A 14,559-nucleotide genomic window follows, 5' to 3' on the forward strand; every position below is an offset into this window, starting at 1 on the left:
AAAAAAAAAAAATCTCCCAAGTTCAACAAGGTCATAATGCTACATATCAAAAAGAAGATGGATGGGAAAACTTATAACAGTGACTTTTACCCCCTTTGTATTTTAACAGTACACTATTTTTTCCAAAGCCAAACTTAGCAACAGCTGAAAAAAACTGTGATTTCGTACTCTGCTAAGGAACTTTCTATGCAATAAAATATAAACATATTTTTATGAAATCAAAGCCTTTTATAAACCACAATTCATCATAGAATGACTTATTTGTTTACATTCTACTCTAAGCTAATGTAATTTTTGCAGCTTTCCTGTTTTGTTTCTCTGCATTATCACTCTAGGTTCTCCAAAGTTTCAGAGGGGACTCCATCTGTCATCCAGCATTTAAATTTGGGTATACAGAGGTAAAGATTTTTTCTTCTTTCATTCTCAAATACTCGATCTCTTGAGCCATGGCTCCTTCACTCTTCACAGGCTATTTTCATTTAAGATTTACCACAAAAAATTCTGACAACTAAATTGGAGAGTGGACTTAAATCAGGCCATATGTATAATTATTACTTAGTCAAATATTCCAGAATTTTGGCATAGTATGTGGTTAGTAGATATTTTATTAACTTTATATTGAGTTCTCTTACTTTGACAACAATGCTACTCCAGCAAAAGTCTAAGACATCTGGTAAACAAAACCCAGAAAGTATGAGTCGAAACCCTTCCAAATTCTAGGTTTTATGATAAATAGGAAGCTGTGGTCATCTAATATTGGGTGGGAGGAAGGAGAGGTGAAAGAGACCTCTCCTCCTAGTCCTAGGTGTGTAGGGAGGACAAGGATAATAACTGAGAGGAAACCCACAGGCACTCAGTACCTTCTGTATATAAAACACCACCCAGTGGCCATCTACTGCTGTGAGAAACCAGAGAACAGACAGAGGCTGCAGAAATAGGAGGCTGAGGAGAGAGAAGAGAGACAAACCATTTGGGTACTCAGATCTAAAGCCCTGTTAAAGATAAGGAGGTAATCCTGCTCTTAAATAAGGAAAAGCCTGTAGTGAACTGAATTTAAGGCAACAACAAAGCACAGATCCAGATCAATCTAACAGTAGATCGATCGAAAACAAAATACTATTGACCTGATAGAAGAAAAGGTATTCTCATTTTGAACACTGATGTAATTGATATCTGTTCTTTTATACGCAGTGACTTGTATTCAAACAGAAATTAGATAAACAAGAAAAGACTTTTTAAAAGGAAGAAAATATGAAACATTCTTAAGAGATAAAGAGTCAATAGATGAAGTTGCAAAGAAGGCCCAGATGAAGGGATTATCAAACAGGGACTTTAAAATAACTATGATAAATATTTTAAAAGATCTAGTGAGAAAAGTGGATAACATGCATGAATGTATAATTTCAGCATTGAGATGGAAGCTATAAATAGAGAAAAATTGAAAAGCTGGAAATGAAATGTAGAATATCAAGATGATGAATTATTTTGAAGGGCTAATCAGCTGACTGGATATAGCAGAGAAAGGAGTTTGTGACTTGGCTACATCAGAAAATTAAGTATCCAGAAAGCAAGAGAAAATGATAAAACAGTAAAAGCAAAACAAAACTGGAACAGTATCTGATATCTGTGTGACAATAGCAAGCCATCTGGCATATGAGTAATTGAAGTCTCAGGAGGAGCAGAAAGAGACAATCAGGCAGAAGAAATACATGAGGGGATAATGGCCCAGAATTTTTCAAAGCTGATGTAAGACAACATCTCATATGTCTAAGAATCCCAGAGAATACCAAGCAGGACTGACAAACAAATAGAACCCAGGTAGGCATATGACAGTAAAACTTCAAAAAACCACAGATGATGAGAAAATTTTGAAAATGCGTAGAGAAAATAAAAACATTACATACAGTGGAATAAGAAAAAGAGAGATAAATAACTTCTAATTGAAACAGAGGGGAAAACCACAGAACATCTCATCTTTAAAGTACTGAGAGAAAACTAAAATCTGCTGACTCTGAATTTAGTAGCCAGAAAAAATATTCTTTAGAGACAAAGGTGCAATTTAAATGCACATCAAGTTTATAGACACTCTACATAAATTTTTAGGAAAAAAATTTTTTTTCTCCAACACATGTGCACTACAAGAAATGCACAGAAAAAGCTCTTTGTACTGAAAGAAAATTAGAACACATCAAAATCCATAGAAATGAAAAACACAAGGAATAAATAAATTGTTCAATACAAAGAAACTGTATTTTAAAAAATAAGGTATGCACATATATAGAAATCAACTCAATAACTATTGACTGCTACAATACAAATAATAACCAGTAACAAGGGGTTGAAAGCGCATGTAGAATAAAATACATGAGAAAATAATCGTTAAGGTTGTGTGCCAGGTAATTGGAAGAATAATGTGGCAAATGTCTTACTGTGTTTGTGAAGTACTAGAATATGTTTTGAAAGTAGCAGAGCTAAGTTAAACATGCATATTGCAATCTTGAGAAGCTGCTAAAAATAATACATAGAATGTAATGTAAAATAAATCACTAGATTCACTCCCTAAATGCTAAAAATTAGAAACAGGGGGACACAGAGAAGATGGGACAAATGGGACACTCAAATACCCAAATGGAAGATTTATATTCAAACATATCAATAAGTATAACAAATAAAAATGGACTAAAATGACCTCATAAAAGGCATTTTTGGGCTCCTGTGAGAAAAAGAGAGGCTCCAATACACACTGTTTATGAGAAACACACTTTAAACATAAAAACACAAAATGGATGAAACTCGAAGGATGGAAAATAACCATGTTGCAAATGGTAAGCCTCACAAAGATGGGGGGGCTATATCAATATCGGGTAAGATGGACTTCCTGGTGAATATTACTATCAGAGATAATGACAGAAGTTTCATAGTTATAAAATGGCCAATTTATCAACAATATACAAAGTCCTATGTGTCTGGGCAGCTACTAACAAAGGTGCTACTATACATACTTGAAGCAAAGGAAACATAGATAAATCCACAATTATGTTTGAAATTTTCAATCCTCATATATGAGGAATTGACAGAATGGGTATACAGAAAGTTTAGAATACAGAAGAATTGAACCATAGTATCAAAATTTTTGAACCGATATAAATGTATAGAACTCACCAACAGCAGAAAACACAGCTCCTCAAGATTACAATATGCATGTTTAACCTAGCTCTGCTACTTTCAGAACATTCTATTACTTCACAAACCAAGGAAGACGTGTACCACATTATTCTTCCAATTACCTGACACACAACCTTGATTGTTTCTCATGTATTTTATTCTACATTCTTACCAAGTTCGCATGGAGTTTTTACCAAGTAAATAAAGCATACGCTGAGGTATAATACAAACTGAAATACACTTCTAAAAAACAAAATTAAACAAAACGTTATCTGACTGCAAAAATATCAAGCTTAAAATCAATATCAAGAAGGACTCAACGACAACTTGAACTTTACCTTAGAAATGAAAACAATGTAACCTTAACATTTGTACCCTCATATCAATCTGAATTTTAAAAAACTGAATAAATATTGAGTTAAGAAGTTCATACTCTGCTTTTAGGAAGATTCACTTGTAGGATAAACCATAGAGGTGACCCCTCCAATCACTAAGAAAATGACATGAAAGTTACATTAACCAGTTTGATGAGAGTATTTCAAAATGTATATGAAAACACCACATTGTACCCCATGATTGCATTAATATACACAGCTATGGTATAAGAAAAAAATCTAAAAAATTCTAAAAACAAAACCTGAATAAATAAATGAAAATCAGAATAAAAAAACTCATGTTATTCTGTTTCACCAATGTATCACATTTGATGCATGCATTAAGTATTTTCCACTTGAACACTTTGGAAAGAAAAAGAATGTAAATAAAGCACCCCCTCAAATTGCAAATCAAACCTCATGCATCTAAATAAGTCACAAGAAAAGGAAAAACCCAAAAGAGAAATTAGAAAATACTTTGAATTGAATGATAATTAAAGTATAATATATGAAAAACAAGAACTCAGTCTAAAGAATACTTATGGAAAATTTGCAACTTTAAATGCTTTTACTCAAAAAGAAGAAAGTTATAAAAGAAATGATGTGTTTCTACCTTAAGAAGCAAGAAAAATAAAAACTAATTAAACCCCAAATAAGTAGGTAGAGGGATGCAATAAAAATGAGAAAGAAAATCAATGATATAGAAAACAGAGATAATCACTAAAGCTAAAAGTTAGCTCTTTGGCAAGCTGAATAAAATTTTAAACTGCTGGCAAGACAGATCAAGACAGAGAAAATATGAACTGTTAATATGATAGATAGAAGTGGGGATATTCCTAGAGATGCTACAGACATTGAAAGGGTAATGAAGAGCTGTTGTGAACAACTCAACAATAAGATAAAACATAAAAATATAGGCAAAACACTTGAACAAATACTTCTCTGAAGAAGATATACGAATGGCCACCAAACACATAAAAAATACTCAACATCATTAGTTATTGGGCAGGTGCAAATTAAAAGCAAAATGCAATGTCACTATCTACACACTAGAAGGGTTAGAATGAAAATCGCTGACAACCCTGAAAGTTGGTGAATATATGGAACAATCAGCACTCTCATCCATCACTGGTGGGAGTATAAAATGGTACAGCTGTTGGGGGAAATTATTTGCCAGTAGCTTAAAATGTCAAACTTATACCAACCTTATGACCTAACAATTTCTCTGCTGGGTGTTTATCCAAAAGAACCTAAAACATTTTTTCCACAAAAAAAAAAAAAAAACTGTCAAAAATGTTTATAGTAGTTTTACTCATTAAAGCTAAAAGCTGAAAACAACCCAGATGTGTGTGAATGTAAGCACAGATAAACCAAGTGGTATCTTCATGCAATGGATCCTTCTCGGCACTAAACTGTAGTGGCTTACTGATATACACAGAAACATGGGTGGCTTTCAAAACTATTATTCTGGGAGAAATAAGCCAGACTCGCAATAAAGCAAATAGCATAATGTTTCCATTTCTGCGAAGTTCTAAAATAGGGAACGTTAACTCTCTCTTCTGACGGCAGAGAAATGGTGACTGGAAGGGGCATGAGAAAACATTTGGAGTGACGAAATGTTCTAAATCCTGATAGAGGAATAGATCGCATTAAGTGTATATATTTTTCAAAATGACCAAACAAATGACCACATCTGAGTACTTTACACTATATAAATTATACCTAACTGGCAAACAAACAAAACAAAACTTTAAAAAGAAATACATATGTCACTACGAAAGTTTTGAGACAGACTGTGTAGTGGTCCATTATTTCACTTCCAAGAAACAGTCACAGATGACAGCATCCTTTCTGATTCAACTTGCTCGGCTTATCAGTGTTGCTGGGAGGGCCTCCTTTTTTTCCATCCTCACAGATTTCACATTTCTTGATTTTCACGTATCTCAAAACTTTCATAATGACCCACAGATACACTCAACTTCTTGTGTGTGGATGGGTGAGGTTGGTGAAGAGATGACAGCAATGAAGACTGCTTAGGGAGTCATCAGTGGAGCAGAATACTTACAGGAGAATTTCTCTAAGTGAAATACACATGGTCTTCCTATATCAGAATCACATGGAGTGATTATTAAAATGTAGATTCTTGGGCTCCAACCAATTCAGCTTGAAATCTCCAATTTATACCAGTTTCACAGAGGATACTGATGGCACACAGTAAAGTTTGGGAACAGCTGTGTTGCAGAATTTTCAGCCCAGAATACAGAATTTTACTGTATAGAAATAGTGCAGTTAGACAACATTGAAGCTAATTCTTAAAATGTGATTTTAGATATTTTCCAAAGTTATGAATATTATGAGTCAGCTTTCATATGTCTATAAAATCAGATTATCTTATTTCATTGAGATGAGTTGACATTTTTAGTTGTATCTTTGAAGCTTTGAGCATTTGTCAGAAACTCTAACTTTAAGATTCTAAATCTTTCCATGTTCTTTACATGGATTTTCAACATGTATTCATGTAAAATGTTTAGGGATAGTTTAAGCATCCTTATAATAGCTTTGCTCGTATGAAGCATAAAGCATTCATAGAATTGCTATTAGGAACCTAAAGACACCTGCCCTGGATTGATACTGACCAAACACCACCAACCTCTTATGCATAATTTTAAATACATAAAGATCTTTCAATCAGAACAGTAACACTTAACCAATCAACAAACCAATACTCGCTGAAAATCTACTACTTCTGGGACAGAATGGCATTATATAGACCTATTTTAAAGAGCGGCTTCAGTGTTTGTTAACTGGGGATTTAGATCATGTCATTTAACCTCTGTGAGCCTCCGTTCCCTCAGTATTACAATGAGGAAAGTATCAATCTACCATGCAGTGTTGTTGTACAAATTAGGGCTATACCTATACAGTGTTTAAGCTTGGGCCTGGCTCATACATACTACTTAACACACGGTAGCTGTTATTTCCCAGTCGTGGAGTCTAAACATTAAGGTGATTATTTAAGCCTTCTTTTCCTATTGAAGAGGAACCAAGAAACTATTGACTAAGAACAAAGATCAAGTAGATCACCTACTTAGAAAATGAAACATCATGGAGAGGAAAATATAAGAAAAGGACTTCTTGTCCTTAGAGTCACTTTTCCTTATCTTTGGAGAACTAAGATATAAAAGACAGAGTTATAATATAACCTGGGAGAAAAGGACCAAAAAGGCTGCTTGTGTTGCTTCTAAACTATATAGTCCATGTTTTATTCCGTGTTTCACACCTAGAAGCTAGCGCAGTGCCTGGAATATACTAGGTTCTCAGTGCATATTTGTTGAGTGAATGAAAGAGCACAAAACAAGTCCTCATAGCTTGTGTGCAATCCAGTCTAGCTCATCTGGAGACTAATAAAAGCTTGGGATGAAGCTCCAGCTAGTAACAGTAAATGTTTTCTCTGCCCTGCTATACTACTATGTAGCAGCAGATAACTAAGAAGTCGAGGAATTCTCAGTACACAAGTTGGGTTTCTCACATAAATGACATTTGTAGTTACTATCATTATTACTACTGTTATTGATTACGGAAATAAAGTGTTGAATATGGGCCTTTTCTTCTAGGAATTTATAATCCAGTGGGGGAAATGAGCACAAAGGCGAATAAAATACAAGGGAGTTTAGGATGACTGTCACACGAATGGTTTAACTGCTAAGTGCATTGAGAATTGCACTAGACGGGAAGAAAATCTCATTTGGTTGAGAGGCTAAGAAAGGCATCTCAGAGGACAGGAACCAAAGTCTCAGACATTTAAGTTCCTGGTTAAATTACACCTTCTCAATGAGGACATCCCAAATCCACCCGGCAGAAGGCATCTATCTTAGTTCTGTGCTCCCCGCAGCTTTTTCGTATTTAGATCGTAGCACTCATCGCCGTATGTCTGGCATAATCTAGCTGGGCAACCAGACTGCGCCTTTCTGGTCTATGGTTCTTTCATCTTGGCACCTTCCTCGGTGTCTAGCACATCACAGAGAGATAACGGCATAGAGTACACATTAATGAAACGGACAAATTCCTCTAGGTCCAAGGGAGACTCTTGGATTGGCAAAAGTAGTTCTTGTAGGAAAGGAAGGTATGTGCAGCCAGACTATTATGGGCTTTGCTAACAGAATAAAGTTAATTCTGCCTCAAACTGGTTGGCATTCAAAGTGAAGCCTGTAAAGGTTTTTATACAAGGAAGGAGCATGATGAATGTAGCATTTGGAGACATTCTCTGGATTTCATTATCTTAGCTAGTATTGGAGCTGGAAAAATATCTTCTCTACTCTACTATGAAGTTGAGCCTGAAGAAAGCAATGAATATTATAAAGAATACCATTATATTTGGTATTTACAGAGATGCATGCACATAAATAACCAAAGAAAGAGTCCTAGTAAACATCTCTGATTCTTTTAGGTCCCTTTTTCATGCAAAATGAGGCTCCTGAATCATAACTTAGTTCTATTGGAACAGAGTAAAGGATGGAGTGTGTTGGGAAAGGGCCAATACGGTATTTGCATATTGCAGCTACGTGTTGAACTAGACATAGGGAATTGGCATGTGTAACGGATGCTGGTTGTAGGCCCAAGAGATGTGTGCGTACATTATTCGAGTGTGCAAGTGGCCATACCTGTTACTTTTTTTTTTTTTTTTGAGTAGGCCCCTTAAAATTTCCATTTTAGAAGGCAATAGTATCAGGTAATATATGCTATAGAGTCAAAAGAGTAAGAAACTCTAATAAGTTATTCAGAAACTTCCAAAACAAAGGAAGCAGATTTAAATGGAACCATTCTTACCATTCTCAAAAATGAGGCTTTATTACATTAAACATACATAAGCTTAGCAAGCCCTGGTCAAATAATTCCTAATGAGTAGAATGCAGACATCTTGCTTATTTTCTAGTATAAAAACCTAGATTTTTCAAATGGATAAATTAAAGGGTAATCATTTAACTATGTCTATTATACCATACAGGAAGTCCTCACTTGACAGAAACTCTCACAACAAGGCTCCTTTCCTTAGTGCACATCCCAGGCAGATTTCAAATGTATATGTAACTTGATTTATATATAATATTCTGGAAACAATTTCATTTTACAAAGGAACACACACATATACTGCCAACTGAGATATGTCTAAACTTTTAGGCCATGCTCAGTGGCACTGTTGGAATTAAAAGTTCTGGCATATTCATTTTTATCCCGAGAGACTGGTATCCCAAGGGGAACTTGCAGAAATCTTTCTACCAGGAGGCACTTGCTTTCTGTGAATACTATCCTTCCTTCACTTCCAATAGTGTTCCCAATTCCAAATCCTTCAGTTTTTAAAGCAAATGAAAAAAGGCAAATACACACTTCTATTATATGTTCTAAAGACACAAATTAGTCATTTCAGCTTTGTTTTATAAGATCAGCCCAGATTGTTTAATCATTTGCCCAAAGAAAAATATTGCTTACAATAACGTAAGCTAGAGAACTAATTTCAGAAGCACTGTTAAGAAATACAGAAAAAACAGATAGATGAAAATTACAGTAGAACCTCCATAATTGACCACCTCCTTAAGCTGACCTAATTTTCACAGACTGGACATACACCACATGTACATATCAGTACGGTAGGCCTAGTCCCTTATGTGACAACCTCCGTATATGGACCAGTTTGTTGCAGTCCCTTGGGTAGTTAACTGACCAGAGGTTCTCCTGTATATTAAAATATTTTTTAGTGTTCTGTGTAGCCATTTTGGAGATATATATATATATATATATGTCACTCAGCAAACAAGCCCAGGGCCAGGCAGTCAGAACTGCATACTACATATGATGAGAAAGCACTTTGAAGCATGCCCAGGTGATAATGGCCTCAATATTCAGAATGAGTCATCTAAAGAACAGCTAGAAGTACACATCTGCTGAAAAATAGACTAAGGGCTTATTGATAAAAAAAAACAATTAATAAATATACCATTTCCTAAGTGCCAATGGCCAAGGAAATGATTAACAAATATATCATCTCCTGTAGCCCCCTAACAGGGGGAAATCTGTCTTCATGTGCTCTGTATCACTATGACATGTAGATTAATAGGCAGGTGTATGCATGGCCACTGACTAGAAAATCCATAACCCATGAGAAACAGAAAGGAACATGAAAGGACCTTGAAAACCAAGAAAGTAGTTGCGGAAAAGCGAAGTAACATAGCAAAGATAATAACTCTTAGAGAAGTAAGAGGGTGAGCGGAAACTGGGTAGGTTGGAAATAAGACCAAAGGGGCAGACAAAAGAAACCAGGGTTCCTTAACTTAAATAAACATGATTATGAAGGCTTCCAGGCTGTGGAGGTTACACAGAGCACAGGGACTGTCTACTCTTTACCTTCCTTGAGGATCAAATGAGAGGCACCAGACTTAACTGGACGATGGAGGACTTAGGGTAGATGCTCTTGCTCAGAGAGCCATTGAAGTGCATTCTTTGGAGAGCTTATGAATATGGTAGCTGGGACAGTCTCCTCTGTACATGAGGGTTGAAGTGTTTTCTTGTCTGAAGGTCAATATATAAACTATCTGACTCTTCTTAGGACTCACCGTTCCCTGGTTGCATAATCCTTTCTCCTGTTCTTATTTGCATTATGCTACCATGATCTCAGAGCTTATCCTCTATCTCAGCAGGTACTTTTGACACTCCTTTCAAAGAGGAACAACTGCAGGACCTCTAGTCACTACCAATCTGTCCCATAATTGGCATTCATTTCTACAAAGGGACTCAGTCTCTTGTGAACACATATCTATTAAAATGGACATGTCTACTTATGAAATCTCATCAATCAATCTAGAAGTCTTTTGTAAGCATAAAGTTGGTTTGTGCTTGACTGTAATCATATGGCTTAGATGGCAATCTGTTTCCAATTAATAGATACGCGTACAATGTAATAATCATTTAGTGAGAATGTCCTGTGTCTTCGATCGTCTTCAGCAAAGAACTTACTCAGCAAAGAAATAATGTATGTGTTTCCTCAGATATTTTACAAACACCGTGATGAGCAAAAATATTTCAGCACATATACCCGATCCTGAGTTAAGGGACATAGAGTCTCTAGTTCCTTCTTTTAAGGATAATTACAAGCTGTTCCCCATTTAGCAGGTGAAAACTCTAGTAGGTTAATTACAGGTATGAACTGTGGAAATAATCAGAAAATTTAATGCTGAACTGACCTCACGAATTCTAAAACAATTTTCATCACTAATATTGCCCTTGATGCACTAACCTTCCAAATAAGCCTTTTTCTCCTTTCTATGAAAGGATCAATTAGAAATATCCAGATGAATAATGTCCATGCGATACGACAGATCAATCTGAACCTGTATTTGGGGACTCTCTAGGACCACTCCAAATAGCTCAGAAGAGCCTGTGGAGTACTCAGAGGAGAAAGCCTATTAATTCCAATTAATTACATAAATAAATACATACTGTTCAGCAGTTTCAGGATGGGAGAAAGATTTTGAGGAAACAAAAAATCACGCTGAGTAATCACTCATCTGGACAAAACATTCTAGCAAAATAAAACATTTAGAGAGGCTAGCTCCTTGGCATTGTTTTCATGTTCAATGATAAAGTAAAGGCAAAGGGTTTCCGTGAAATCATTTGCTTGATGAGGTTATTTTATTCAGATAATATGAAGATTGACACAGTTTTCCAAGAAATGATGCTATTTTTCATTAGTTACTGGTAAAAGCTCCCATCAAAAGTGGACAGCGGAGTGATTTCAACCCTCAGAAAGAATCTCTGTCTGGCTCTTTTTAAAGAAGCTTGAAATTGGCCGGTCCTGCAACCTTCTCTCAGCTTGTTTTTCTCCGGCTTTTGGGCGTTGGTTCCATGAGCTATCTGCAGCGTCTTCATTGCCGCCATGGAGGAAGGGATCCTCTCCCTCCTTTCACTTAAACATTACAGACTGCCTATCTTCCACGATTTCCCTGAAGATACGCCTAATAAGATTCTCAGAATTAAGGTGTGATTGTGTCCACCTTTCCCTAGCTCAGTGTCACTTTCTCCTTCTTTCCTTTCGTTAAGCTAAAGGAAAAATACATTGAAAGCCAATGATAATTACTCTCTTTCCTTTCTTTAGAAATTAATGGTTTGTGCTACATGCAGAGAGTAAATGCAAGCCTAGAGGTAGGAAATCTCTCTTGAATCAGTTACTGCCACGTTTTCTAAATGAAAATAGCTTTTAAAACAGTCAGAGACATACATCCACTCTTCTATAACAATTAATGTCTGAAATTCCTCCTAAGGGGTGGGGGAACAACAAAGGGTGCATTTTTCCAAGAGTATATGCTCAACAACCAAACATCATGGAGTACGGGTAATAAAGAACCTCTGTCCCATCCAGAAAGAAAAAGAACTCAACAGAAAGATTCCCCTGCACAATTTTGTTAATTTCTACAAAGGCAGTAATATCCAGGATAAGCTCTCAAATAGATGTCCTTTAAAAACATTGTATAAATAAATCTTACCTGAATATGACTTCCTTAACAAAGCCATGCTTCTGTATAAGCTGGTCCTACCCAGACAATTGCTGTCTACATTTGGAGCAGACACAGAGAGAGGAGGATCAGGGAAAGTTTAAGGCATATCTAAAGTACTCTCCAAGGTACTGGCCAGAAACATCAAGCCCATACTCGCGGTATAGAGAGATCATTAATGGGCATTAGTGACAGACCATTATGACTCTCACAGATCATTAATGATTCATCATGTAGCAGTATTGTTCTGGCAGTAATCAGACCATTGCTTGGACTCAGATATAGGCTTAGCCCATACTATTTACTTAAACTTATTATTTCCAAGCATAAAATTTTATTTTGCCTTCTAGAATTACGAAAAATGGTCTGTAATAGGATCCTTTAGGAAATTAGAGAAGCTTTCGGAGCTAGCTGCTTTATTTGGTAGACGCTTCTCCCACAGTCAGGAATCTTGTAGTCTGGAAGGCTCCCCACTAGCTTTTGGGATGTCAAAATGTGTCTTTTATTTTGAAATTGAATTATTGATGAATAGAAAATGCTACAAGCAAAACAGACATTTGTAAGAATTACAGTGGCTTGTTCCTCAGTAACAATTACTTGTAAGATGTTGAAATTGTACCTGAACTTTCAGTTCTTTGCCCCCAAATGACATTTTCATGCCAAAGTCCTTTGTTAAAAATTCAGAGAATCTATCAGCAGCCTATGTAAAGGCTTTTAGCTAATTATAACAAAGAGCAAGGAACAGACTATTTTAGCATTACACCATTTTTGTTACTAAAGCACTCAATATTGTTAATATGGGGATCAAAATTTTAAGGAGAAGCAAAACCCCAAATCAAATTGAGATACTTATTTATTTTTGTTTTATGGAAAATTCACTATTTTGGTTATAAATTCAAATGGAAATGAAAATTTAAGTTATTCCGGGAGCAAATGAGTCTTTCCTATCGAACAGATTGGATTCTCCTTCTGTGTGGCTCCAGCTCCGGGAAAACTTCCCTTGAGTCAGAGAGAAAGGAAATCTGTCTCAAGCTCTGAATATTGTCACTATCAATGAATATTGAAGAATTGCTGACACCCACGGGAAGCTATATTTATTGAGCCCCATCACCCATATTCAGTGCTATAAGAAAAGGAAGATTATGTATATCCAAAAGCATTTCATGAACTTACATATCTTTTTCTTAAGCATCTCTGCATAATCAAAATTGCCTTGTGCTCTCTCCTCTCCACGTTTCCATCCAACACTAAGAGTGTAACAGACAACAGATGCAAACGTTTAACCCCTCCAAAAGGGATCCAGCCTCAAGGGAAATAGGTTTAGCTATAAGGATGAGATTTCAGCAGTTGAGGTGAGATAGAGAAAATTGGTTCTGCCCTGAAATCAAACAACCTCCCCTGTCCCCCAATCACCATCTATAGCCCAGGGACTTAAACATCACGAGTCCTTAAAACCTGAAAAGGCAGAAGAGCTGTTCTTCGGTAGGGCTGCTTTCTGGACACTTGACCCTCCTTGACAGGGGCCTCTTCTGAGAAGAACCCTGCACTTGGTTTTGTGCTTTGCTGTTGCCATTTTGAAATTAAAAGTTTTGGAACAAGAGTCCTTACATTTTTGTTTCTCACTAGGCCCTACGCATTACGTAGCCGTCCTGTCCTTTAGAAATCCATCTGTTAATTTGTCGATCATGTTTAGAAGGACAGGGGATCAGTTTCAGAATGTGGCCTTGGGATCTTCCCCATTGCCCTTTAATGGGAAAGCTGAGCTAGTGCTTGGGCCACCAGGCACACAGTTGCATATGCTCAAATCCCTGTTTGAAAACCAAAATGGCTAATGGAAGAATTTGGGCTTCAGTGAACTCCTTACACAGGAGAGATGCCAACTTCCTTCAGATAAAAATAGAAAACCCTAATATGGAGGCAGTCTCTTCTGGCCAATGCAGGAGCTCTTAAAAAGGGCATTTCTCAGGGGACAATATTAAGTCATCTCACTATGAGTGGTCTTATCAGGTCTAATCAAGAGACAGTCTTTCAGCTGTGCCATAGCTTCTTATAATGGCCCCCTAGGAGCTGCATTGGTCAGTTCGGGGGGGGAGGGAAGGGGCTCCCCTGGGATCGGAGCAACTCAACCTATTGATAGCTAGACAGCACAGAAATAAACAAAATGAGGGCTGACGTGGAGCCAAACTGCAAGGCAGGTGAAATTTATTTCTGCTATCCTCTCTTTCTTCCCCCTCCCCCAAACTAATTTTCAGCCATTCAGAGCCTTCGTGCTCGTCTCTGGCTACCTGTAACCCCATTTCAAGAGCAAACCCCGGCTCCCTCAGTATCCCCTGCTCCTACCTTCTCTTGCCTTCCACATCTTCCTCTTCTTCTAATCCTCAATGCGACTGTCTTGGTCAGATGTTATGAAGGACAATAATCTGATTAAACCAATTCACATAATTTGTCAATTTTCTCAAAGGCATTTTCATTTTTGA

General features: G+C 36.6%; 1 protein-coding gene across 4 annotated transcripts in view; it reads right to left on the reverse strand.

Moving 5' to 3' along the window:
* The window catches only part of FGF13 (fibroblast growth factor 13), a 528,354-nt gene that overhangs the window by 103,645 nt on the left and 410,150 nt on the right, over positions 1-14,559 (reverse strand). Inside the window, exon 1 of one of the 4 annotated variants that reach the window (XM_012809939.1) lies at positions 12,074-12,178. The exons of the other annotated variants lie outside the window; for them this stretch is intronic. Coding sequence (XP_012665393.1) covers positions 12,074-12,101 — 28 coding nt within the window. The 5' untranslated portion in view covers positions 12,102-12,178. Of the gene's footprint in view, positions 1-12,073; positions 12,179-14,559 lie in introns of those variants that run through there. 4 annotated transcript variants of the gene reach the window in all.

This window comes from Otolemur garnettii, unplaced genomic scaffold (genome assembly GCF_000181295.1).
Source record: "Otolemur garnettii isolate 467f Iridium unplaced genomic scaffold, OtoGar3 scaffold00117, whole genome shotgun sequence".
In the NCBI taxonomy this organism is placed as follows: Eukaryota; Metazoa; Chordata; class Mammalia; order Primates; family Galagidae; genus Otolemur; species Otolemur garnettii.